This window comes from Jaculus jaculus, chromosome 6 (genome assembly GCF_020740685.1).
Source record: "Jaculus jaculus isolate mJacJac1 chromosome 6, mJacJac1.mat.Y.cur, whole genome shotgun sequence".
NCBI classification, from domain to species: domain Eukaryota; kingdom Metazoa; phylum Chordata; class Mammalia; order Rodentia; family Dipodidae; genus Jaculus; species Jaculus jaculus.
In genome coordinates, this window is record NC_059107.1 from 99,763,776 (window position 1) to 99,790,228 (window position 26,453).

The 26,453-nt window shown below is 48.1% G+C and overlaps 3 protein-coding genes across 10 annotated transcripts in view; 2 read left to right on the forward strand and 1 right to left on the reverse strand.

The window, feature by feature from the left end:
• The window catches only part of Rnf41 (ring finger protein 41), a 43,218-nt gene extending 33,249 nt beyond the window's left edge, over nt 1-9,969 (reverse strand). Inside the window, exons 1-3 of one of the 4 annotated variants that reach the window (XM_045152278.1) lie at nt 9,771-9,969; nt 5,817-5,940; nt 5,561-5,739 (exon numbers count right to left, since the gene is read on the reverse strand). The gene's annotated coding sequence lies outside the window, so the exon portion shown is untranslated. Of the gene's footprint in view, nt 1-5,560; nt 5,740-5,816; nt 5,941-9,628; nt 9,729-9,770 lie in introns of those variants that run through there. The other 3 variants (XM_045152279.1, XM_045152277.1, XM_045152280.1) reach the window with 3 other exon arrangements.
• A 215-nt stretch (nt 9,970-10,184) lies between these two features.
• Nabp2 (nucleic acid binding protein 2) lies at nt 10,185-19,780 on the forward strand. 4 transcript variants are annotated; one of them, XM_045152282.1, is made up of 7 exons: nt 10,185-10,316; nt 12,065-12,166; nt 12,559-12,697; nt 12,832-12,903; nt 13,081-13,162; nt 13,254-13,317; nt 19,240-19,780. In XM_045152282.1, exons 2-7 carry the CDS (start codon nt 12,088-12,090, stop codon nt 19,437-19,439), a joined length of 636 nt encoding a protein of 211 aa, XP_045008217.1. In that variant the 5' UTR covers nt 10,185-10,316; nt 12,065-12,087; the 3' UTR covers nt 19,440-19,780. The 4 variants fall into 4 exon arrangements, with proteins under 4 accessions (XP_045008217.1, XP_045008218.1, XP_045008216.1 ...); XM_045152283.1 differs by lacking the exon at nt 10,185-10,316 and adding an exon at nt 10,535-10,610; XM_045152281.1 differs by lacking the exon at nt 10,185-10,316 and adding an exon at nt 10,776-10,852.
• A 162-nt stretch (nt 19,781-19,942) lies between these two features.
• Nucleotides 19,943-25,865, forward strand: Slc39a5 (solute carrier family 39 member 5). Of its 2 annotated transcripts, XM_004649978.3 has the most exons (12): nt 19,943-20,018; nt 20,304-20,384; nt 21,082-21,421; nt 22,264-22,447; nt 23,345-23,507; nt 23,655-23,824; nt 24,040-24,177; nt 24,534-24,627; nt 24,714-24,884; nt 25,014-25,094; nt 25,223-25,413; nt 25,605-25,865. In XM_004649978.3, the coding sequence occupies exons 3-12, from the start codon at nt 21,153-21,155 to the stop codon at nt 25,746-25,748; spliced, it is 1,605 nt and encodes a 534-aa protein (XP_004650035.2). In that variant the 5' UTR covers nt 19,943-20,018; nt 20,304-20,384; nt 21,082-21,152; the 3' UTR covers nt 25,749-25,865. The 2 variants fall into 2 exon arrangements, with proteins under 2 accessions (XP_004650035.2, XP_045008525.1); XM_045152590.1 differs by lacking the exon at nt 25,605-25,865 and having other exon boundaries at nt 25,014-25,114; nt 25,223-25,407.
• Nucleotides 25,866-26,453: the final 588 nt, after the last annotated feature.

The following is a 26,453-nucleotide window of genomic DNA, read 5'->3' on the forward strand; positions in this document are numbered from 1 at the left end:
ATCATCATGGTTTATTGTCTGTAAGTATTGAAGTTGTCAATAAAAAAGTCATACATTAAGCTGCGTGTGATGGCACACAGCTTTAATACCAGCACTGGAGAGGCAGAGGTAGGAGGATCGCCATGAGTTCAAGGCCAGTCTGAGACTACATAGAGAATTCCAGGTCAGCCTGCACTACAGCAAGACTGTACCTCATTTATTGTCTGTAAGTATTGAAGTTGTCAATAAAAAAGTCATACATTAAGCTGCGTGTGATGGCACACAGCTTTAATACCAGCACTGGAGAGGCAGAGGTAGGAGGATCGCCATGAGTTCAAGGCCAGTCTGAGACTACATAGAGAATTCCAGGTCAGCCTGCACTACAGCAAGACTGTACCTCATTTATTGTCTGTAAGTATTGAAGTTGTCAATAAAAAAGTCATACATTAAGCCGGGCATAGTGGCGCACGCCTTTAATCCCAGCACTTGGGAGACAGAGATAGGGGGATCACCATGAGTTCGAGGCCAGCCTGAGACTCCATAGTGAATTCCAGGTCAGCCTGGGCTAGAGTGAGACCCTACCTTGAAAAACTACCAAAAAAAAAAAAAAAGAAAGGAAAACTTTAAAAAAATTATACATTAAAAAAATAATAGTAACAGTATGTAACAGGGCAGCCTTGAACTCAGGGTGATCCTCCTACCTCTGCCTCTTGAGTGCTGGGATTAAAGGCATGCATCGCCATACCCAGCTCCTTATTTATTTATTTACTTACTTATGGTTTTTTGAGGTAGGGTTTCACTCTAGCCCAGACTAACCTGGAATTCACTGTGTAGTCTCAGGGTGCCCTTGAACTTATGGAAATCCTCCTACATCGGCCTCCCAAATGGTGGAATTAAAGGCATACGCCACCACACCTTGCTTTTTTCAAGTAGTTTAAGTTTATTTATCTGAGAGCAAGAGACATAGAATGGGTGTGCTAGGATCTCTTGCCATTACAAACTAACTCCAGACATATGTACCACTTTTATGCATCTGGCTCAAGCTTTGCAAGCAAGTGCCTTGAACTAATAAGCCATCTTCATGACCCTGTTTTGGGGAGATCCTCTGACCTTAGCTTTGAGTGAGGAGTACTGGGATTAAAGGCCTGTGTCACCACACCTGGCTGCAATTAAAGGTCTGTGTCACCACACCTGGCTTTTGACTATTTCTTTCAATATCTGAGGTTCCTGACATGGCTGGGGGATGGCACAGAGGTAGGTAGTGATTCCAAGGAGAATACCTCAGAATTTACCTGCCTACTGCCCTGGGGCCGAGGCCTTAATATAGCTGAAACCACAGGAACTGCAAGAGTTATAAACAGTGACCACAGCCACTGAAGACAGTTTTCTAGCTAGTCTTCTTGAGGTGTGGAATAGAAAAAGGCCTCATATGGATTCAAAGTGGGGTACTGAGGTAGGTAAAACTGAGCTCTGTCCCTTTTAAGCTTAGCTAAATTCTGATGACCCCCTCTATTTGCACATCCAAAACCCAAACTGAAGGGCTGAGGAGATGGCTTAGCAGTTAAGGTGCTTGCTCGCAAAGTCAAAGGACCTCAGTTCAATTCCCCAGGACCCGTATAAGCCGGATATAAAAGGTGCCGGGCGTATGCATCTAGAGTTCGTTTGCAGTGGCTAGACAACCTGGCATGCCCATTCTCTTTCTCTCTCAAATAATAAATAAAACCCAAAACTATATTCCTAGCATACTGTTTTGCAGACCAGAATTAAACCAGGCAACAACATTACTTGCTTTCCAAGGTATGGCATTGGATTTTTTTTTAATAAAATACTTTATTTTATTTATTTATGTAGAGAGAGACAGAGAGAGAGGGAAAGAAAGGCCATGCCATAGCCTCTAGCCACTGCAAACCAACTGCAAATGCATGCACCACCTTCTGTATCTAGCTTATGTGAGTTCTGGGTAATTGAACCTGGATCCTTTGCAGGCAAGTGCCTAAACCACTGAGCCATTTCTCCAGCCCTAGGGTCTGTTTTTAATCTCTTCCTAGCCAGTATTGTACTGAGAATGCAAGCGCTTTTTTATTTGTTTGTTTGTTTGTTTGTTTTCCCAGGTAGGGTTTCATTCTAGCCCAGGATGATCTAAAAGTCATTCTGTATTCCCAGCCTGGCCTCAAACTCAAGGCCATCCTCCTACCTCTGGGACAATTTATGTGACATGAAGCATCTTGGGCTCTCAGCTACATAAATACTAAGGTGCTCTACAATTTGTAAGATTCGTTGATTATAAAATAAAAATAGGGCTGAAGAGATGCCTTAGTGGCTAAGGCGCTTACCTGCAAAGGCCAAAGGACTCAGGTTCAATTCCCAAGGACCCATGTAAGCCAGATGCACAAGGTAGAACATATGTCTGGAGTTTGTTTACAGTGGCTTAAGGCCATCGCGTGCCAAATCTCTCACTCTCGATCTGCCTCTTTCTCTCTCTCAAATAAAAAAATAAAATTTTAAAAAGGCAGAGGGTTGGGCTGGAGAGATGGCTTAGCGGTTAGGCGCTTGCCTGTGAAGCCTAAGGATCCCGGTTTAAGGCTCGGTTCCCCAGGTCCCACGTTAGCCAGATGCACAAGGGGGCATACGCGTCTGGAGTTCGTTTGCAGAGGCTGGAAGCCCTGGCGCGCCCATTCTCTCTCTCTCCCTCTATCTGTCTTTCTCTCTGTGTCTGTCGCTCTCAAATAAATAAATAATTAAAAAATTTAAAAAATTAAAAATTTAAAAATTTAAAAAAAAATAAAAAGGCAGAGGGGCGGGGTGGAGAGATGGCTTAGCAGTTAAGACAGTTGCATGAAAAGCCTGAGGATCCAAGTTTGATTTCCCAATACTCATGTAAAGTCAGATGCACTAAGTGGCACATGCATCTGGAATTCATTTGTGATGGTAAGAGGCCCTGGTATACCCATTCTCTCTCTCTCTGCTTGCAAAGAAATGTTTAACATTTATTTCTTTATAAAAAATAGATTATTTATTTATTTGAGAGAGAGAGAAAGAGGCAAATAGATAGAGAACGGGCATGGCAGGGCCTCCAGCCATTGCAAACCAACTTCAGGTACATGCGCCACCTTGTGTATCTGGCTTATATGAGTACTGGGCAATTGAACCTGGGTCATCAGGCTTTACAGTCAAATACCTTAAATGCTAAGCCATCTTTCCAGCCCAAAATATTTCTAATATGTAGATAAATTAGCTGGGTATGGTGGTACACCCCTTTAATCCCACCACTCAGGAAGGAGACTGAAGTAGGAGGATCCCTGTGAGTTCTAGGCTAGTCTGAGATTTCAGAGTGAATTCCAGATCAGCCTGGGCTAAAGCAAGACCCGACCATGAAAAACAGTAACAAAACAAAAAAACACATAAATTAGGTGGCAATTATATTATAAAAGGTGCCCTAGCTTTACCACCAATGCTCTCTTCAGGCAACTTTCTTGATGTTTTAGATGAAAGGAAATAGTCTTGTTTTTATTTAAGTACTGAAATCATTAGATTGAAATTGAGGTTCCTCTTAGAAATTTAATTTTCTCACCTGTGAGATGAGAAGGTAGGCTACATAATTATTTAATTCTAGAATTTAATTCTAGAATGCTAGAACTTGGACTTATCAGAGGATTTTAAAGTTTGGCTTCTTTCAAATAGACTCCAGAGAGCTGGAGAGATTGCTTAATCTCTTATTTAAGGCTTATTTAAGGTTAAGGCTCTTGCCTGTCAAACTTAAGGACCCATGTTCTACTCTTCAGATCCCACATTAGCCAGATACACAAAGGTGAGGCAAGTGCAAGGTCACACATGCCCACTAGGTGGTGCAAGAGTCTGAAGTTTTACTTCAATCACTGAGGCCCTGGCATGCCAATTCTCTCTAAAGTTAAAAAAAAAAAAAAGCTGAGCATAGTGGCACATGCCTTTAACCCCAGCACTTGGGAGGCAGAGACAGTAGGATCACTGAGAGTTTAAGGCCAGTCTGAGACTACATAGTGAATTCCAGGTCAGCCTGGAGTAGAGTGAGACCTACCTTGAAAAAAAAAAAAAAAAAGACTACAGAGGGCCTACTGTTCTTTAAGAACCCATCCAAACACTCAGGAGCCATAGATCGCTGTTAGAAAATTTTCAGTGCCAGGGATGGGATACCTCCAATGAGTTGTTGGCCAGGGAGGTCCCTGATGCCCCCAAAACATTATAGGTCATTGCCAAGACCCTTGGCTTCCCACCGGAAATCGAAAGCAAGACCCTATTGCTGAAGACTCTACATACTTGGGCTGCAAGGCCACTGAGAAATCCTGCTGGAACTGAGCTGGTAACTTCCTCCATGTAGACCAGCTGACAGAAAGCTGGAAGAAGCCATTCTACATGTAGTTCAATAGGAGAAAGAGATACCACTAGTGAAGATACTCAACAGTGGACACTGCAAGCCTTATAATTGGCCAGCCAGGCCAAATGGACCAACGGGTGCAATACTGGCACGTCAGTCATGGTGGAAACCAACTGCCCTCCAATTGGACTAGAGGCCCGCTCCAAGGGGGGGAATACATCCCTGATACTGAAAACTTAAAACAGGGGTAGTCATGAGCCCTCGGGGTGTAACATCTGCTGATGTCTGGATAAGTGTATATACTATGCTTAACAAACTGCCCAGTAAGCACTTCTCTTAATATTCATATCCTTATATTAATGCTACTCTCACTTTGGGTAAAGAATCTTCTCTTTTCAGATGGCAGTGCCCTTGGGATGACTCAGAAGGTATCATAGTGCTGGAAAGAAGTGACTGGAGTACTGAGTAACATCTCGATCACACCTTCCAAGGCTCAGGGTCTAATGCGGAAGAGGTGGCAGAAAGAATATAAGAGCCAAAGGAAGGGTAGGACTGTTTACAACATGCTCCCTCCAGACATAAGATGGCCTCAATATCCATGACCTCCCCGTGCCTGACACTACCTACACAAGACCATCATAAGAAGAAAAGATCATGACATCAAAATAAAAGAGAGACTGATTGAGATGGGGAATGAATATGATGGAGAGTGGAGTTTCAAAGGGTAAAGTGGGGGATGGAGGGAGGCTATTACCATGGCATATTTTTTATAATTATGGAAAACGTTAATAAAAATTGAGAAATAAAAAAAAAAAAAGAACCCATCCCATACCTAAAGAAATTGCCTGCTGGGCTCCAAAAGGTAGCAGCAACCACCCAGTTGGCCACCAGCATGCAACACTATTTGTTTTGTTAACCCAAACCTCTTCATACTAAATATACAACCTCCTTGCCAACAGAATCACTGTAGGGTGAGAAATGCAATTCTTGTCCTTAAACTAAGTTGAAGGCATAGTACAGTGGGGTCCACAGGATAAAAAGCACTGAAGCCATCAAACACTATCAACAAGCAAAGGCAATAGTTAATCTGAGACATGAACAGCATGAGTTAACTGCAGAAAGCTTTCTGCAGAAGAGTTGTTGGAATCAGGTTTTCAAGGTCAGAAGGCACATTATTGGCAGAGAAAAGAGGCTTAAACTGAAATGGAATTCCACATCAAGGTTGTTTACCTTTCAAGCGGTGGGGGGTAGGCTCCGTTTACCAGGTTCCAACCCCCTGATGCCTCCACTCAGTGCCACTCAGGAGATGCTCCAAGTATGCCATCTTGTCGGCTATTCTCCAGCTGGGTCTTCCTTCATAGTGACCACTTTATGACCAAGGGATGGGTGATGTCACAATCAGGAATACTCTATTAATAAGAACAGGGAAGAGAAATGAGTCAGGGGAACTACCTCCCTCCACTTGGCAGTTTAAGACTAGACAGACCTAGATCTGGAGGGTGGAGGCCAGCAGGAAGGATGAACAATTCCTTGAAGGACTACAAGTTTCAGCGATAGGCCAGGTCATCAGCTAAGGAATCACAATTCGAGTCCAGTCAATTCAAACACAGCTAAGAGGGGAGAAAGAAAGCGACACAAATAAAGATAAACAAAGGCCAGAGAGATGGCTCAGCTGTTAAGGTGCTTGTCTGTGAAGCCTAAGAAACCAGGTTCGATTGCACAGTACCCACATAAGCCAAATGCACAAGGTAGCACATGTGTCTGGATTTCCTTTGCAGTGGCTAGAGGCCCTATTGTGCCATTCTCTATTTGCCCCCACTTTGTCTCCCCTCAAATAAATATATAAATAAATTATTTAAAAGAAAGCTAAAGCCAGGCATGGTGGCACATGCCTTTAATCCCAGCACTTGGGAGGCAGAGGTAGGAGGATCATGGTGAGTTTGAGGCCTCCTTGAGGCAGACCCTACCTTGAAAAACAAGGAAGGAAGAGAAGGAGGGAAGGAGGGAGAGTGGAGAAAAGGGAGAGGGAGGAAGAAAGGAAAAGAAGGACTGGAAAGATTGCTCAGAGGTTAAGGTGCTTGCCAGCAAAGCCTAATGACCTGGGTTTGATTCCCCAGTATCCACATAAAGCCAGAGGCACAAAGTGATGCATGTGTCTGGAGTTTGTGCTTACACTTTTTCTTTCTTTCTCTTTCTTCCCTTATTTCTTTCTCTCTTTCTCCTTGCAAATATTTGAGAAAGGTAAAGAAGCCAGGCATGGTGGCACATGCCTTTAATCCCAGCACTCGAGAGGCTGAGGTAGGAGGATTGCCGTGAGTTGAAAGGTCAGCTTGTGCAATACCCTACCTTGAAAAACCAAAAACTATAAATAAATAAATAAAAGAAAAAAGCTGGACATGGTGACATGGTGAAGCACACCTTTAGTCCCAGCACTCAGGACTGAGTTCAAAGCCAGCCTAGGCTACAGCAAGACCTTACTTTGAAAAAGCAAAAAATAAAATAAAATAAAAATTTAAGGGTTATGTTGGGATAAAATAGGTTAAAGACGATTTTTAAAACTGTTTTTATTTTTATTTATTTGAGAGACAGAATTGGTGCACCAGGGCCTCCAGCCATTGAAAACGAACTCCAGACACATGGTCCACCTTATGCACCTGGCTTATATGGGTCCTGGGGACTCAAACCTGGGTCCTTTGGTATTGCAGGCAAGTGCTTAACCACTAAGCCATCTATCTGCCCTATTTTTGTTTATCTTCAAAAGAAAATATTTCATTTATCTATTTTACTTATTTATTTGAGACAGAGAAAGGGAGAGAGAGAGAGAACGGGTGCAACAGGGCCTCCAGCCACCGCAAACAAACTCCAGATACATACACCACCATATACATCTGGCTTACATGGGACCTGGAGAATCAAACCTAGGTCCTTAGGCTTCGCAGCATATGCCTTAACCACTAAAGCCATCTCTCCAGGCCTCTGACATTTATTTTTTACTTTTATTTATTTGAGAAAGTGGGGAAGAGAATGGGAACTCCAGACCCCCAGCCACTGCAAATAAACTCCAGATTCATGAACCACCTTGTTCACCTGGCTTACGTGGATCTTGGGGAATCAAACCTTGGTCCTTTGGCTTTGCAGGTAAGCGCCTTAACCACTAAGCAATCTTTGCAGCCCACTGATTTTTACATAATATAAAGACCACTCCATTCTCCCAAGTCTGGTACTTAATTTTTATTTTATTGTTGTTTTTATTGAGGTAGAATCTTACTCTAGCCCAGGCTGACTTAGAACTCACTCTGCAGCCCCAGGCTGGCTTCAAACTCACTGTGATAGTCTTACCTCTGCCTCCCACATGCTCGGATCTAAGTTTACCACATTCATCAAACACAATGTGTTCAACATGTATTTTTAAACTTATCAGAGAGAAAAAGATGCAAAACCTGCAACATTTCCTCTTGCCTATGGTCCAGAGAGATGAGAGCTGCATTTATCCCATCTCTTCCTTCTTTGGGATAACACCTCAGTTCCCAACACCCTGAAGCATGCACCTATACAGCAAGAAATGTTTCCAGAGAGTTGGGCATGGTGGTGCATGCCTTTGAGCCCAACACTCCAGAAGTAGAGGTAGGAGGATTGTGAGTTTGAAGCCACCCTGAAACTACACAGTGAATTCCAGGTCACTTTGGGCTAGAGTGAGACCCTACCTCAAAAGAAACAAAGAGGACGGGGAGGGGAAGGAAGGAGAGAGAAAGACAGTCTCCAGGAACCACTGTTATTGGCTATTGGCTATGCTATCTTCTATGGACAAGTTCTAGACTCAGAAGGCAAACAGATGTTCATGCTAACAAAAACAATCCTTTGCAAGATAGAAAAAGCAGGGTTTTAAAACCAAGCAGAGGGTTGGAGAGATGGCTTAGCCATTAAGGCACTTGCCTGCAAAGTCAAGGACCTCTGTTCAATTCCCCAGGACCCACGTTAGCCAGATGCACAAGGGGGCGCATGCACCTGGAGTTCCTTTGCAGCAGCTGGAAGCCCTGGCGTGCCCATTCTCTTTCTCAGCTTCTTGCCCTCTCTCAAATAAATAAATAAAATATTAAAAAAAAAAACAACAAGCAGAGCCGGGTGTGGTGGCGCACGCCTTTAATGCCAGCACTTGGGAGGCAGAGATAGGAGTATCACCTTGAGTTCCAGGCCACCCTGAGACTACATAGTGAGTTCCAGGTCAGCCTCGGCTATAGCAAGACCCTACCTGGAAAAAAAAAAAAAACCTGAGCAGAGAACTGGGGGTGAGAATACTGGGACCTCAGTCCCAACTGTATATCCTTAAGCCATGTAACCCTTCTATGGTTTTTATTTCTTCAGCTGTCAGAGAAAATGCCACTTGCCTTTATCTACTTAATATAGTGTCCTACAAATCAAATGAGATGATAAATATGAAAGCATAGTTAATACTGCCTTCCTCAGGTAAGGTATAATCTGTAACAACAGAATGGCAAAGTAAAGTTATAGTAAGGTCCAGAGGAAATGTTGCTAAATGCTGTTCCTTCTTTTCAATTACTGGAAACCAGGCCCCACCACATGGTCGACTGGAGACATAGCATAACAATACTATCGTATCCCCCACATTCCTACCACTAGCCCACCCTATTCTTAGGGGAAGACTAGAAGCAGCAACACTATTAACCTCTTGCCCTCTTGGTATGCATCTATCTAAACGCCACTGTATAGGAAGTACCCGATTAAAACTCTCCCAGGTCAGTCTTCAATAGTGGCCTTGGCATCAGCCGTCTTTGCTACTAGGTGAAATAATGTCAAAGATTTCTGAACAGGGAAGGTGTCTGCCAATCCTTCAGGTAAAACACCCTCATCCCTCCAGGCTTTCGTCCTTTCAGCTCCTTCTCAGGCTCCCAGCATCCTGAGTTGGGGCAGACTCCCCGGCGTGTGAAGTTGTGTGGAGCGTGCAAGAGGGCCGGGCTGCGAACCAAGGGCAAGGATGTAAGGAATGTGAGATTCCTTCACCGAGGGGTGGGAGGGGAGAGGAGCCGGTCAGGAATGAAAGACAAGGCATGGGAGAGCAGCCAAGCCATGGCGCTCCGAGGGCGGAGGTTCTGGTTCCGCCGCGCCTGCCAAGACTGGCCCCCGGGACGTCCCCTTCCTCGCCTGCAGGCCTGTCAATCAATGCCCATTTAAACTCCACATTGTCCCCCAGCCCGCGCGGTCAGCTTCTCCCGGCCAGCCCAAGGCCCCTACTCCAGAGGACCTGCCCCATGACCCAGCTTCCAGAGCCCCCCTTCTCACCTCCCAACGCTTCCTTCCTCCATTTTTCTTCTCTTCTCCACCCCTTCTCCTGAACCCCCAATGTCTCGAACCCGGGCTCCAGTCCCCCAGGACCTCGCCCCCTCCCTCCGCACACCGAAGCTCGCGCAGGCGCAGTACGCACCGCCCTGGACGCGGTCAGGATTCTCCGTAGCCTACAGCCTGGCTGGAGCTGAGGCCGCAGTCGCCACCGGATAAGCCCGGGAGCCGGGTCTCAGCCTTTCCCGGTAGGGAAAGGGGAAGGAGAAGGAGCAGGAGGGGGAAGGAGGTTCCGACCACTCCTCTCAGTCTCCGATGAACCCCCTTGTCCCGCCCACTGCTGCTACGCAACCAGGCGGAAGCCCGCCGCTAAGCCCCGCCTCTTTGTTTAACTCGGACCCGGGCTAGACGCTGGGAGCGGCCATCGAGCCGGGAGCGGGCTAGCGAGGCCTCGGCTCGAGACCGGAAGTCCCGGAGGTCCCGGCTGGGCCTCGGTGGGCCTTCGGGGCAGAGGACTCCGCGTTCCTCGCGGCGTGAAGCGGCTCGCCTGGGCGCCGCCGCCTTGGGAAGCGACACTTGGCTTTGACGGGCGCCCACGTCTTAGGTCCTTGAGCTCGCAGCGATCGTCGCCGGGCGGCTGGACGAGGGTGACCTGCGGTCCTCCCGGCCCCTGTCAGTTTACAGAGCTGTGGTCAGCATCCCGGAGCCTCCCGACCCTGTGACTCACAGTCATGGGAATGGATACTGCAGTTAACTAGGCGGCCCCGGGGGGCGGGGGGCTGGGAGTGTCCTCACCGCAAAGCTTTGATCTAGGGTGCACCACGAGGTGTCCGCCCCCCTATGTCCACGATGGCGCCCCAAGAAACTCAGGGTGCTCTGAAACCTGACAGGGTCGGATGATTTCCTTAGGTTTCAGCATCGTGGGGTGGGAGAGAACTTAGGCCCGGAGGGAAGTCATGGTGGAGCCGAAGGGGCTCTGTGATAGGTAAGGGACTGGTTAAGCCAAACAATACCTCTTTTAGGCTAATCTGGTATTGGTTATGGATATTCTTTAAGAAAATGGTAATTCACATTAGTATATGTGTAATTAGTCATATACAAGAATATAGAGCTAACTACCTTTGACGACACTCTGTGAAAGGTACCAAAGGGATCCAAAGGCTTTACCCTGTTTCAACCTCGAAGTGTCTCCAAAATCCAACGAGAGGGCATAGGAACAGATGCCTTGTGAGTTGAGAAGGACTTGTTCTTTTTTATATTTATTTGAGAGAGAGAGAATGTGTGCACCAGGGCCTCTAGCCACTTGCAAACAAACTCCAGGCACATGCACCACCTTGTGCATCTGTCTTATGCGGATACTGGGGAATCGAACCTTGTTCCTTAGCCTTCTCAGGCAAGCACCTTAACCACTAAGCCATCTCTCCAGCCCAAGAATTGTTCTTTGTGCCCCGGGTTCCATTTCTTCCAAAAATGGCGTAAAATACCATTTGTTCTACAATGCCTGAACTGAACTGGTTAGTAGAGTATTAAAGATGAAGACCCCATATTTGTAAGTACCAGCCATGTCTTAGGCACTACTCTACATAACTTCTATAAAATGGAATTATATATTCAAGAATTGACAAGAAAAGTGCCACGCTGGGGTTCAAGCGTTTTCTCCTTGCATCCCAAAACCCTTGATCCTTTTTCTTATTGTGTCACTACTTAAAGAGGAAAAAAAAAATCTTAAGCCCAGAGTACATGCTCCAAGCCCAAGTAAAAAAGAAAATTGGAACCTGACGCGCCCCCTGGTGGTCAATTCATCTTTCTTCCCCTGTGGAGCCAACCATCTCCGAGGCTCTTTTAATACCTAGGCCGCCCCCTTCGCGGCGCTTGAATACTGCAGCCTAATTGGCTGAGTGGGCGGGGCCCAGCCGGTGCTGATTGGCCGGAGAAGGTCAGCGGGAGAAACTTCCGGGAATGTCTGCACTCCAGCGTTCCATCCGGTAGCTGCCAGTCCCCTGGCTCCCCCTGCGGGTGGCTCTACAGTGTGCACAGTCGGAACGGCTGGCTGGTGGGTGGTGGGCAGTGGATGGGGGAGGGGATAGACCGAGCCCTGAGTTTTCAGCACGAGGGTTCTGGGAGGTTTGCGGAATAAGATTCTGTTCCCTGTCGCTGCACTGGGTTCCCCCGAGGTCTTCTTTAGCTCCCTCGCACTGGGGCAGGAGACTGAAAATATCTCGTAGAGGCCTCCCAGCCCCCAAGCATCCTATCCAGAAACCCCTAAATTCTGATCTTAAGTACGAGCTCCTCAGGGAAGTTCATTTCTGACCTTCTGAAAGGGTTAAGGGGATTGTGGCGCCTTGATCCCAGCCTGATGTAATTAGTAGGCCTTGCGCAGTGGAGCATGGGGGCAAAGGCGCCAAGCCCTGAACCTTCGATTCCTGTTCCACCTTCCAGTGGGGTGTCGCGGCTCCAGCAGCATGACGACGGAGACCTTCGTGAAAGATATCAAGCCCGGGCTCAAGAATCTGAACCTTATCTTCATTGTACTGGAAACAGGTGGCTATGCGGGTTCCCAGAATGGGGACAAAGTGGGAACATCTGCATTCTTAACTTGCTATAGGGACGGGATGGCAGGGTGCGTCCCAAAGCCCTGGCAGAGGGAGATGCAGGCTGGTGTAGTGTTCATAGAACTCTGGACAGACCAGTGCCTCCTGTGCCACCCACATGGGCTTCTTGCCATTCAGTGCCCTCTCCATGGTGCTAGCCCCTCCACTACCAACTCCCCCCCCAGACACCCCCACACACCAGACAAATACACCCTCCTTCCTGCCCCAGGGTTATGGGCTTTACTCTGCTTATACATCTTTTACCTCACCCAGCAATACCACTCTGATCACTGGCGCCCTATTGGTATGACCATCTTCTCAACTATTTATCTTTTCCTTTAGGGCGAGTGACCAAGACAAAGGACGGGCACGAGGTTCGGACCTGCAAAGTGGCAGACAAAACAGGCAGCATCAATATCTCCGTGTGGGACGATGTGGGCAACCTGATCCAGCCTGGGGACATTATCCGACTCACCAAAGGGTAAGGCAGCTAGCTACATGGTGACTCCTGACTATCCAGTAGCAGCAACAGTCAAATGGGATGGGGGTCAAAAGTTTCTATAACCCTTCTGAGCGCTCTGAATCCTGCTCCCCCCACCCCACCCCACCCCACAGGTATGCTTCAGTGTTCAAAGGCTGTCTGACACTGTACACTGGCCGTGGGGGTGATCTGCAGAAGATTGGAGAGTAAGTGCTGTCTTGGGAATCAAGATCAAGCAGCTGCAATCCAAAGGGGGAAAGTAAGGCTCTCGAGGCAGCAGCATAAGGCTGTGCAGTCCATGCCCTGCACCTGGACTTTTCTGAAGTCTTCAGCAGTGGCCCAAAGGATGGGTCCAAGGCTTTGGCTACTTTCTCCCTTTGCAGATTCTGTATGGTTTATTCTGAAGTTCCAAACTTCAGTGAGCCCAACCCAGAGTACAGCACCCAGCAAGCACCCAACAAAGTGGTGAGTCCCTGAGCCTGATGGTGGGAAAGGGGGTAGATTAGACCATGGAACATAGTGAGGAGCAAGGTCTGAGTATGGAATCTGCCTTCAGGTGCAGAACGACAGCAGCCCTACTGCCCCCCAGCCTACCACAGGACCCCCTGCTACCTCTCCAGGTAAATCCGCTGCTTTCCTTTCAGTGGCCCTTCTTGTCTCCCCTCCCCTTCTTCTAGTCCTGGAAGAATGCATTTCCCTCATTCCTGTTCCAGATCTCTCTCAGGATATCACCTTCTACCCAGTTCTCCTTGTACCCTTGTTTTTGATACCTTTTTCAAGTCTGTAGTGAACAGATTTGGAGACCATTTCAATCACTGAGCTCTAGTACAGTGATTATTTTGCCTGATACAGGCCAAAGAAAAAGTGAAGGATCTTGTTTGTTGCTGAGATATGGTCTCACTGAAGCCTAGGCTGGCCCTGAACTACTCATGATGATCCTCCTACCTCTGCCTCCTGAGTGCTGAGGTTAAAGGTGTGGGTCACCATGCCTGGCTAAAGAAGTTTTGTTTTGTTTTTTAAATTATTTATTTATTTATCTACTTAGTGATAAGAGGCAGAAAGAGAAAGAGAATGGGTGCACCAAGACTTCCAGCCAATGCAAATCAACTCCAGATGCATGTACCACCATGTGCATCTAGCTTACATGAGTTCTGGGGAATCGAACCTGTGTCCTTAGGCTTCACAGGCAAGAGCCTTAACCACTAAACCATCTCTCCATTCCTAAACAAGTTTTTAAAATTCTTTGTAGCAAATCTTTTTTTTTAAATATATATATATGTGTGTGTGTGTGTGTGTATGTATGTATGTATATTTTATTTATTTATCAATCAGAGAGACAGAGAGAATGAGAATGGGAACCCCAGGCCCTCTACCCACTGTAAATGAACTGCAGACATATGCACCACCATGTGCATCTGGCTTACATGGGTTCTGGGGAATTGAATCCAGATCCTTAGGATTCACAGGCAAGAACTTGAACCACTAAACCATCTCTCCACCTCACAAATCTTGTTTTATATATAAAATAAGTATTAAAAAGTACAGTCATATGTAAAAGTACAAAGTTGTTTACTGAGTGATGGAGATGCTTTCTAAGAAATGTGTCCTTAGATGACATGAACACTGTAGAGTACATGCATACAAACATGCATGATACAGCCAACTACAAACCTATGCTGTGTGACATAACCTATGTTTTGATATATTTTATTTATTTATTTGAGAGAGAGAAAGAGGGAGAGAGAGAGAATGGGTGTACCAGGGCCTCCAGCCACTGCAGATGAACTCCAGATGCATGTGCCTCCTTGTACATCTGGCTTATGTGGGTCCTGTAGAGTCAAACCAGGATCCTTTGGCTTTGCAGGCAAACACCTTAACTGCTAAGCCATTTCTCCTGCCTGATATAACCTATGTTTTTAGTTAATTAATTATTTTATTTATTTGCAAGGAGAAAAATACAGACACAGAGAGAGGGAGAGAGTATGGGCACACCAGGGCTTCCAGCCACCACAAATGAACTCCACATTCATACATCACTTTGTGCATGTGGCTTATGTGGGTACTGGGGAATTGAACTCAGGTCATTAGACTTTGCAGGCAAGTACATTAACCTGTAAGCCATCTCTCCAGACCCTATAACCTTTTTTTGTTGTTGTTGAAGTAGGGTCTCACTCCAGCCCAGGCTGACCTGGAATTCACTGTGTAGTCCCAGACTGGCCTCAAACTCATAGTGATCCTCCTACCTCTGCCTTCCAAGTGCTGGGATTAAAGGTGTGTGACACCATGCCCAGCAACATCTGTGTTTTCAATAGAAAATGATTGTTATTGGCTGTGTGTGGTTATTCACACCTGTAATCCTCGTACTTGGGAGGCTGAAACAGTAAGATTATTATATGTTGAAAGCCAGTCTTAACTACATAGGGAATATCAAACCAGCCAAGGCTATATGGTGAGAGCCTGCCTCAAAAAAGAAAAAAAAAAAACAAAAAACAGGAAAGAGGACTGGAGAGAGATAGCTCAGCAGTTATGATGCTTGCTTGTAAGGCCTGAAAGCTTGGGTTCAATTCCTCTAAGGCCAGATCAAGGTGGAGCATTCATCTGGAATTTATTTGCAGTGGCTAGAGGCCCTGGTGCACCCATTCTCTTTCCCTCTTCCTCTCTTCCTCCCTCTCCTAGCAAATAAAATAATAAAGGAAAGAAACCAAGAATAATGGTATATGTCTTTAATCCCAACACTCAAGAGGCAGAGGTAGAATCATTGTGAGTTTGAGGCCAGCCTGGAACTACAGAATAAGTTTCAGGTCAGCATGAGCTAGAGTGAAAGCCTAACTTGAAAAGGAAAAAAAGCCAAGCGTGGTGGCACACGCCTTTAATCCCAGCACTTGGAAGGCAGAAGTAGGAGGATCACCATGAGTTCAAGGCTACCCTGAGACTACAGAGTTAATTCTAGGTCAGCCTGGACCAGAGTGAGACCCTACCTTGAAAAAAAGAAAGAAAAGAAAAAAAATGGGTGGGGGAGGGAGAAATTATGACCATAGAGTTGAGAGTTTACTGCAATGGTAAGGTGTTGGATTTAAACCCTAGGACCAAGAACAGGGAGAAAAGGGCTGGAGAGATGGCTTAGCAGTTAAAGTGCTTGCCTACAAAGCCAAAGGGCCCAGGCTTAATTCCCCAGGTCCCACATAAGCCAAATGTACAAGGTAGCACATGCATCTGGAGTTCATTTGCATGGCTGGAGGTCCTGGCACACCCATTCTCTCTCTCTGTCTCTTTTTCTCTCTCAAATAAATACATAAAATATTTCTAAAAATATTTAAAAATAAAGATTTCTTAGAAAAGAAAAGAAAAAGTCCTGGCGAGGTGGTGCATGCCTTTAATCCCAGCACTTGGGAGACAGAGGTAAGAGGATCACCATGAGTTTGAGGCCACCCTGAGACTATAGAGTGAATTCCAGGTCAGCCTGGGCCACAATGAAACCCTACCTCAAAAAACAAAAATAAGGGCTGGAGAGATGGCTTAGCGGTTTGAGGCTGGGTTCCCCAGGACCCACATTAGCCAGATACACAAGGGGGCGCACATGTCTGGAGTTCGTTTGCAGTGGCTGGAAGCCCTGGCATGTCCATTCTCAATCTCTCTCTCTCTGCCTCTTTCTCTCTGTGTCACTCTCAAATAAATAAATAAATAAAAATAAACAAAAAAATTAAAAAAAAAACAAAAATAAGAAAAGATGCTGGATATGGTGGCACAAGTCTTTAATCCCAGCACTTGGGAGGCAGAGGTAGGAACTAGATTGCTGTGAGTTCAGAGTCACCCTGAGACTACATAGTGAATTCCAGGTCAGCCTGGGCTAGAGCAAGACCCTGTCTCAAAAAACTACCAAAAAAAAAACAAAAAAAAAAACTATTGGGCTGGAGAGATGGCATAGTGGTTAAGGTACTTGCCTTCAATTCCTCAGGACCCATGTAAATAAGACAGATGCACAAAGTGGTGCATGCAGTTAGAGCTGGTGTGCCTATGCTCTCTCTCTCTCTCAAATAAACAAAAGAAAAAAAATAAATAAAAGAGAGAGCCAGGTGTGGTAGCACATGTCTTTAATCCCAGCACTTTGAGGCAGAGTGAGACCCTACCTCAAAAAAAAAAAAAAAAAAAAAAAAAGAGCCGGGCATGGTGGTGCACACCTTTAATCCCAGCACTCATGGCAGAGGTAGGAGGATTGCTGTGAGTTCGAGGCCACCCTGAGACTCCATAGTGAATTCCAGGTCAGCCTGGGCTAGAGTGAGACCCTACCTCGAAATACCAAAAAAAAAAAAAAAAGAAAGAAACTTCAAAAAAAGTGACTGTTTTCAGGACTCCATTGTTTAAAACTTTTTTTTGTTTTGTTTTGCAGCTGGCTTACATGGGTCCTGGGGAATCAAACCTGGGTCCTTAGGCTTCACAGGCAGGTGAACTGCTAAGCCATCTCTCCAACCCCACAAAATGATTTATCTTTTCTTTTTTCTTTTTTTTCCCTCTTCTTCCTAAAATACTTTTATTTATTTATTTGCAGGGGTGGGGGATGAGAATGGGCATGCCAGGGCTTCTAGCCATGCAAATAAACTCCAGATGTATGCACCATTTTGTGCATCTGGCTTTATGTGGGTTCTGAGGAATTGAACCTGGGTCATTAGGCTTTGCAGGCAAGCGCCTTAACCATTGAGCCAGCTCTCATGTTTTAATTATTTATTTGCAAGCAGAGAAAGAAAGAGAGTATGAGTACACCAAAGCCTCTAGCTACTTCATACAAACTCCAGATCTATGCACCACTTTGTATATCTGGCTTTGCAGTGGATACTAGAGATTTGAGCCCAGGCTGTCAGGCTTTGCAAACAAGTGTCTCTAACCACTGAGAAATTTCTCCAGCCACCCCCCCCACCCACCAAATGTTTTTAGTAAGGAACATCTAAGACCAGGCATGATGGTCTATGTTTATCAGTACTTAGAGGGCAGAAACAAGAGGATTGTCTCAAGTTTGAAGACAGCTGAGGCTCCACATAGTGAATTATATGCCATCCTAGGCTGTTATAGAGAGACCTGTGTCAAGAAACCAAACAAAACATTTTTTGGCTTTTATATTTTGTTTTTATTTATTTATGTATTTAAGAGCAAGAAGCAGAGAGAGAAAGAAAGGATAAGCACACTAAGGTCTCCAGCCACTGCAAACAAACTCCAGATGCATGCATCCCCTTGTGCATCTTGTTTACGTGGGTACTGGGGAATAGAGCCTCAAGCTGGGGTCCTTAGGTTTCACAGGCAAGCGCTTAACTGCTAAGCCATCTCTCCAGCTCCCTTATTTTGGTTTTTCAAGGTAAGGTCTCACTCTAGCTCAGGCTGACCTGGAATGCAGTATGTAGTCTCAGGGTGGCCTTGAATTCATGGTGATCCTCCTACCTCTGCCTCCCAAGTGCTAATATTAAAGGCCTGTACCACCACTTCAGGCTGAGAAACCAAACAAATTTTGTTTGCTTGCTTGCAAGGTAGGGTATCACTCTAGCCCAGGCTGACCTGGAATGTACTATATAGTCTTAGGTGTCCTTGAACTCGCAATGATCCTCCTATCTCTGCCTCAGGAGTACTGGAATTAAAGGTGTGTGCCACCCTACTTTTTTTTTTTTTTAAGACTCTCATTACTTTTCTTCTGTAGTGCTGGGGATGGATCTCAAGACTTCCCACATGTTAGGTCTGCACTCTACAATTAAGCTATGTCTTCCAGTCTCCCCTTTACCTTTATTTATTTATTTAAGAGAGAGCGAAATAGGCAGATAGAGAGAATGGGTGCCAGTGCCTCTAGCCCCTGGAAATGAACTGCAGACGCATGTGCCACCTTGTGCGTCTGGCTTTACATGGATTCTGGGAAATCAAACCTGGTTCATTTGGCTTTGCAGGCAAGTACCTTAACTGCTAAGCCATCTCTCCAGGCACCCCACAACTTTATATTTTTTGTTTGTTTGTTTGTTTGTTTTTTCAAGGTAGGGTCTTACTCTTGCTCTGGCTGACCTGGAATTCACTCTGTATTCTCAGGGTGGCCTGGAACTCAACAGCAGTCTCCTACCTCTGCCTTCCAAATGCTGGAATTAAAGGCCTGCACCACCACGCTCAGCTTAAAATCCCTTTACTTTTTTTTTTTGTTTGTTTATTTGTTTTTTGTTTTTTCAAGGCTCCCCCTTTACATTTTAACAGAAACTTCAGGCTTTTTTCCTTCCTATGCTTTTCCAGTTTTACAGTCCAATTTTCCAGTTTTAATTCTAGACCTGGCTCTCACTGATACCAAGATGAATAAAAAGCAATATGTCATTCTAGGATTCATGTAGCAACTTCTAAAATGATCGGTTCTCCTGTGGGGCCACATTCATATCCACGACCCGCATCATCTTTTGTGTTTGGCCAGTTGGCATTACTGTGCAGTTGGGCATGGTGAAGACATGCCACTGTCTGGGCCTTGGGATACACCCCTCGCCTGCCTTAACTTTCTAATTCTATGTTTCTTCTTCTCCTCCTACAACTAGCTTCTGAGAGCCAGAATGGGAATGGACTGAGCACCTCATCAGGTCCTGGCAGTGGCCCCCATCCCGCTCACACGCCCTCCCATCCCCCCAGCACTCGGATCACCCGAAGCCAGCCCAGCCACACACCTGCTGGTCCTCCTGGCCCCTCTAGCAACCCTGTCAGCAACGGCAAAGAAACCCGCAGAAGCAGCAAAAGATAGTGAGCCAGCCGCTCTCCTCTCCCACCGCCAGCCGCCAGCCAGGTGTGTCTGCTGGAGCACAACACAGCCTTCTGGTGGGCTGCTGGATTTGGAATTGGGGGATGAGGTAGCAGTATTTTAGCCACTAAACTTCCCTGGAAAGGAAGTGAGTGTGGCCTTAGCCACCCCAAGCTCCTGTCCTCCTTGTCCAGATGAAGCTGCCTGCCCCTTGGGTTTCAGGGCTGCCTGCTCGCCTCCTAGAGACGGCAGTTACAATCAGTTTATTATATGTGATATGAAGGTCTAAATGAAATCCTTCCCCCCCAAATCCTGTCTTCCTAATAAATGTTCCCACTCTGTAATGGACTCCTTTGCTTTTTGTGGGTAAGGAGGTTAGCAGGTGGGCACTTACAGTAGTGGGGTGTCCCTAGGAGAAGGACAGGTGATTGTAGGCAAGGAGGCCTAGGCAAAACAGGCCTGCCCCTTTAAGGTAGTGCCCCTCCCCTGCCCCCTCCCTGCATGTGACCCTTGTCCACCTGCCTGCCACAAGAAGGCTGGGTCCCCCTTCTTCTGGGTGTCTTTCTTGTCTCCTGCTGTCAGGTAATGCCAACCTCGACCCCCTAAACCAATTGCTCCAATCAGACTTCTGCTCCCCTGATTTTGACCAAATCAGAATCCGAGCGAGCCCAGTTCTTGCTTCCCCCAGCGGAGGAACTTCCCTTTTCTTGGCCATGATTCCAGAGCCCGGAGCTCTGGCATTTCTGCTTGCTGGGGTGGGGAACCACTGGCGCTTAGGCATCCCTGGGTGGGGAATTGCTGAGAACAGTTTCTTCCCTGAATGCATCTGGGGTTGCCACTTAACTTGCCTATTGCCCCTCCTGCCAGCTCAAGGAAACCTTGGTCCAACTTTCTCAGTGAACATGGGGATGGGGTTGGAAGCCGATGAAGCTCAGTGCCAGATGTAAGGTAGGTGGGGTAGGAGAGTATGTCAGAAAAGGCTCAAGTGTGGTACTAGATGCACTGGGGGGAGGGGTGAAGTTTTAAGAGGAAAAAACTGAGTGCAGGTTCTTAACCATGTGGATTTCTCAGGGCAGAGGGTGGCCTCTCCCAATCAGGGCCCCAGCAGAGACTGACCTTTGACCCCCACCCCACAGACCAGTGAACCATTAACTCCTATATGAATGAATCTTTCTGCATTGGCCCTACCCAAACCCCGCCCCAAAGCAGGTGGGCTAAGAGGGGAACCTGTCTGTCTCAGCCCTCTATGTGACGTGGCCTCCAGTGCACCTGAAGGTTGAGTCTGGGTTTTGCTCCATGACTCAGGAACCTCTTAAGATCCACAGTGAGGCTTTCCAGGGACCTGAGATGACAGCTCTCACATTGCCAGTAGGGGTGAGGCCCTGGGCATTGGTGGGGGGTAGACAGGTGGATTAGACCATTGGGGGAACTGAAATGAATGGCCAATCCTGGATCAGAGATGTAGGGAGAATTCTGTTTTAAGAAGATGCCTCAAAACCTGGCAAATACGAGGCTGCTCCTGAAGGCAGTGGGAATGGAGGGAAGAGGCCTAGCTGAGGATTCAGGCCAGGTGGGGGCAGTTCTGAGTCACGTTCACCCTCCTTCCCTGCCCCCAGACCTGATAGCCGCCTCCTCATTCTTCTAGGGTACAATCCTCAGGATGTTCCAGGGGGAATAGACGCTGGAACCAGTGCTTCTAATCTATTCCCTCCAGTGATGGGCCCCCCGATGCTGTCTCTCCTGAGTGGGGTGGTAGTCTTGGGCTTGGTAGGGTGCTCAGACCCCAACCTGGGGCCAGCTGAGCAGGAACAGAACCACTACCTAGCCCAGCTGTTCGGCCTGTACGGAGAGAATGGAACGCTGACTGCAGGGGGCCTGGCTCGGCTTCTGCACAGCCTGGGGCTGGGCCGAGTTCAGGGCCTTCGCCTGGGACACCAAGGGCCTCCAACTGGGAGGGCTACACCCCCAGAGAACTTCACACTCAGGTACTGACCCCTCTGTCACCTCCAAAGTGCCCCATCTCCCAGCTTTTCTTGGTACTTAGTTGCCTAGAGCTGGTTTCTGGAACCCTCAGAATAACAAACCCTTCAGAACCCAGCTGCTCAGTCCTTAGAAGCCTTACTTGTCTTTTTTGCCAGTTTTCTTTAACGTGTGTGTGTGTGTGTGTGTTTGTGTGTGTATTTTTTTTTTTTTTTTTTGAGGTAGGGTCTTGCTCCAGCCCAGGCTGGTATGAAATTTATTATATAGTCTCAGGCTGGCCTTGAACTCATGGCCATGTGATCCTCCTACCTCTGCCTGCCAAGTGATGGGATTAAAGGAATGTATCACCACTCCTGGGTTAACTTAATTTTTTTTTACTGGCATGTTAATTATACATGACAATGTATTTCATTATGGGTAATATATCCCTCCATATCCAACTTGCTTCCTCCAAACTTCAGGCCTTTTGGCTTTTGGTGGGGGGTGGGGGTTGAGGTAGTATCTCATTCTAGCCCAGCCCAGGCTGACGTGGACTTCACTATGTAGTATCAGGATGGCCTCAAACTTATGGTGATCCTCCTACCTCTGCCTCCCAAGTGCTGGGATTAAAGGCATGTACCACCACACCTGGCCCTTTTGGTTTTTCCCCCCTCAGCCTCAGAGCTGTCATTCCTAGGCCTTTTTATAAACATAAATGATAGCTCTCAGATCTCCCCAGAACTGGCATGTCATGGTGTCTGAAACTCTAGCCAGTGGTTGGCCCTCTTATCCCCTAAGCTCCTGGGAGATCTCCAGGTGGGTTTCTGGGAGCTTCAGTGAGAGTGACTCACTATCCCATCCATTCCAGGCCACCGGACCCAGAGTTGAATGTGGACGTGTGGGCAGGGATGCCCCTGGGTCCTTCAGGGTGGGGTGACCTGGAGGAGTCCAAGGCCCCCAACCTGCCCCGTGGGCCAGCACCCTCGGGCCTGGACCTCTTTCACAGGCTTCTGCTGCTGGACCATTCACTGGCTGACCATTTGAATGAGGATGTGAGTCTGATGATCTCCAGAGATGGGGAAGGAGACATGGGATTAGGTGACCTAAAGTGTTTAAAGTCAGTAATTTTTTTTTTTTTTTTTTTTGAGGTAGGGTCTCACTCTGGTCCAGGCTGACCTGGAATTAACTCTTTCATCTCAGGGTGGCCTTGAACTCATGGCAATCCTCCTACCTCTGTCTCCCAAGTGCTGGGATTAAAGGCGTGCGCCACCATGCCCGGCAAGAGTCAGTAATTTAATAGTTACTTTAAAAAAAAAAAAATCTCAATGTGGTCTTAACATATTAGTAATTATAATAGTGAAAGACGGTTCCTTTGGGCTCACAGTGGGTAGCCCAAGTTTAGGGGCCACATATAGCAAAACAGGAAATCCAGAGAAGCAGACCAGGGTAGGATGTAGTAATGGTTATCTGGAGAGAATACCAGCAGAGAGGATGGCTGGGCCCATCTAGAAAGACAGTGACCTTGTTCTTTATTCCACATACCCAAGTGGGCAGAGAAAGCTACTGAGCCCTGGAAGTAGGCAGCATGTCCCTCCGTAGGAGGCACTGGATGAGCACTTGGCAGGGCTGTTGAGAGGTTGGACAGGTGGGTGTCAACTCCCTTCTCTTCTAGGGTTATGGCATGGAAGGCTCTAGTCCAAAGAGCTCTATCACCAGACCAAGGCAATTACCAGAGCATGGGTGGGAGTGTTCAATTTGCATTCAGTTGAATATTTGCATTGGATTGGATACTCAGCAGTAATTAACACCCACTGATTAGAAGTACTCTTGACCCTGACCCATCTGATCCACCTGCCACTGTGAGCAAAGACCCAGGAGTCCATGCAATGAACAGATCTGAACTATAGTCCCATGAGTCCCTAATGTATGACCCTCTCTTCAATTCCCAGTGTCTGAATGGTTCCCAGCTACTGGTCAATTTTGGCTTGAGCCCTGCCGCTCCTCTGACCCCTCGTCAGTTTTCTCTGCTGTGCCCAGCACTGCTTTACCAGATTGACAGCCGTGTTTGCATCCAGGCCCCAGCCCCAGCCCCTCCAGGGGATGTACTATCTGGTCAGTGGGCAGAAATGGGGTGGAAAGCATCCTGGTAGGGAGTGGGTCCCCCTTGCTAAAGAAGGGAGCTCACTGGGGCCCAGCCTCCCTTTGGTGCGTCTCTGGGCCAGCCCTAACCTAACATGGGCCCGATTCTCCCTGATTCAGCCATGCTCCACAGCGCCCTGGCAGTCCTGTTGCTCAGCCTCCCTGCTCCCCTTTCCCTGCTGCTGCTGAGGCTTCTGGGACCTCATCTATTGCGACCCCTCCTGGGCTTCCTGGGGGCTCTGGCAGTTGGTACCCTTTGTGGGGATGCGCTGCTCCACCTGCTACCGCATGTATGTGAAGCCCTGTCCTCAAACCCCTAACCCCAAAGGTGTTGCCAGCCACAGGATAAGCCTTGCCCCAGCCCCAGAGCCTCAGCCCACAGATGCCTTCCACCCACCATCCCGACCCGTCCCCTATGAGCAAAGGCACACCTCCTCCCCTAGGGAGAAGGGAGTGCTGTTGGGTGGGGGGCTTCCAGAATCTGCCTTGACCTCTTCTCTACCAGGCACAAGGAGGACAGCACACAGGACCTAGTCAGCAACCAGAGGACCTGAGTCCAGGGCTGTCGGTGCTGGGCGGACTCTTCCTGCTCTTCGTGCTGGAGAACATGCTAGGGTTTCTGCGGCACAGAGGGCCCAGGCCAGTGAGTGAGACACCCTTCTCTTCTCCTGTAAGACTAGAGTCCTAATCAAGAACTGGCCAAGCCAGGAGGTCCGGGGCAGCACATGCCCCGGTATCTTGGATGTTTGCCTGACTGTGCAGGACCTGCCCACAGGCTCTCAGTATAGACCTGGGTCTTCTGGCCAAATGGTCGCTTCTCTGGAGTTCAAATCAACATTAAACAGAGGAAGGTGCCAACCTGGGGAGAGGGTGGAGGCCAAATATTCACCAGGTGCTAGAGGTGGAACCAAGTGTTCATTTTCCCAGCTGCCAGTCTGGCCTCCCTTAGCCCCCTGCCCTGCTGCCTCCTCCACCAGGAGGGATACCCTCCCGTTTCAGAGATGCTGCAGGTGCAAAAGGGATCTCGGAGCACCGAACCCGGACCCAGAGGACGGCAGTGAGATGGTCCTGCGGCCCCTGCAGGCAACGCCAGGTGACTAGAAGAAAAAACGAGTAGGCTCCCAGTCCATAGTTCTCACTTACAGATGCCAACACTTGTCCTTGTCCTTTTTGCTGCAGAGCCAGGGGCTCAGGGCCAGAGGGAGCAGAACACCCAGTCCCCACCAGCTCCAGCCCCTCCTGGGCACCAAGGCCACAGTCATGGACACCAGGGTGGCAGTGGAACCAGTATCACATGGATGGTGCTCCTGGGAGATGGCCTGCACAACCTCACTGATGGGCTGGCCATAGGTGTGAGGGAGAATAATGGGGGGGGGGTTCCTTGCCACCAGCTGAGGCTGAGAGGACAACCAGGAAGGTGGGACAGGTGAGAAGACCCCAAAGGAAGCTCCTGACACCCTTTGATTCTGGTGACACCAGGTGCTGCCTTCTCTGACGGCTTCTCCAGTGGCCTCAGCACCACACTAGCAGTCTTCTGCCATGAGCTACCCCATGAACTGGGTAGGAATGACACAAGTTGGGTAGGTGGGCTCCATAAAAGAGACCTCCAAGGAGAACTTGGAGGCTGGTGGGTGACAAGGGTGAGGGGTAGCCCTGGTTTATCCCTTCCTGTCCCATCTCCCCAACAGGTGACTTCGCAATGCTGCTCCAAGCAGGGCTGTCCTTTCGGAGACTGATTCTCCTGAGCCTCGTGTCTGGAGCTCTGGGACTTGCGGGGGCAGCCCTGGGGGTAGGGCTCAGCTTGGGCCCTGTCCCCCTCACTCCCTGGGTATTTGGAGTCACCGCTGGGGTCTTCCTCTATGTGGCCCTTGTGGACATGGTAAGTATGGGGTACAGAAGTGGGTATAGTCAGGAGTGAAGCCCCTCATCCCCACCAGCAGGTCCTAGGGGTTTTGACCCATGGGCTTGTCAGATAAAAGGAACACAGAGGGAACGCTGCTGGTACTGGCTGACACCCTCTCTCCTGTTAAGAGGCAAGACCAGACTCCTGATATTCTTCTTTTCTTCCAGCTTCCAGCCCTGCTGCGTCCTCCTGAGCCCCTGCCTTGGCTCCACGTGCTTCTGCAGGGGCTGGGGCTGCTTCTGGGGGGCAGCCTTATGCTTACTATAGCCCTGCTGGAGGAGCAGCTATTGCCCGTGGTTTCTGATGGCTGAGGGGGTCCAGTGGCAATGGATCCAAGTTGCCCCTCCTTCCCCCCAACCACAGGAATGGAGGCGGGACACAGGGCCAGTAGGAGCAATAGGATTTTAATAAACAGAACCCATCCCAAAGCCATGACTACGACAGTTGTACTTGCACCAAAACAGCATAGAAAACCAGGGTGTAGTAGGAGGGCTCAAAGCAGGTTGGAGGACATGGGTGGGGGCCTGGAGAGTGCGGGGTGCATCAACCTTAAGGGAGAGCATTGTGCTTTAGCCCAGGGAAGAAGGGGAGGGGCAGGGCAAATGCACCAAGGTCCCCACATTTTCCTGCTGCCCTCAGCACCCTGGGATGCAGGAATCTGGGCAGATCTGCCCTTTATTGCTGCCCACCAGCATTAAACACCCCCAACCCCAACACTAGCACCACGGGTGGATCCAGGACAGGATGAAGGGCAGGAATGGGAAATTGCTTAGAGAAAGATTCAACTAGAATCCAGTGAATTGTGCTCAGTTCTCTTTACTTCCTACAACCGAGTACATGGGTCACAGGGTGGAGGGTGCAGCAGAACAGGGACATGCCCCTCCGTGCCCCCAGCACACACCTGCACACAGGATGGTGGTGTCTGCAGCATCACAGGTCATGCAGGGCATGGGGAAGGAGAGGTTCACACACACATAGATGCCCACAGTGGGTACCAGACAGAGAACACCCCAGAA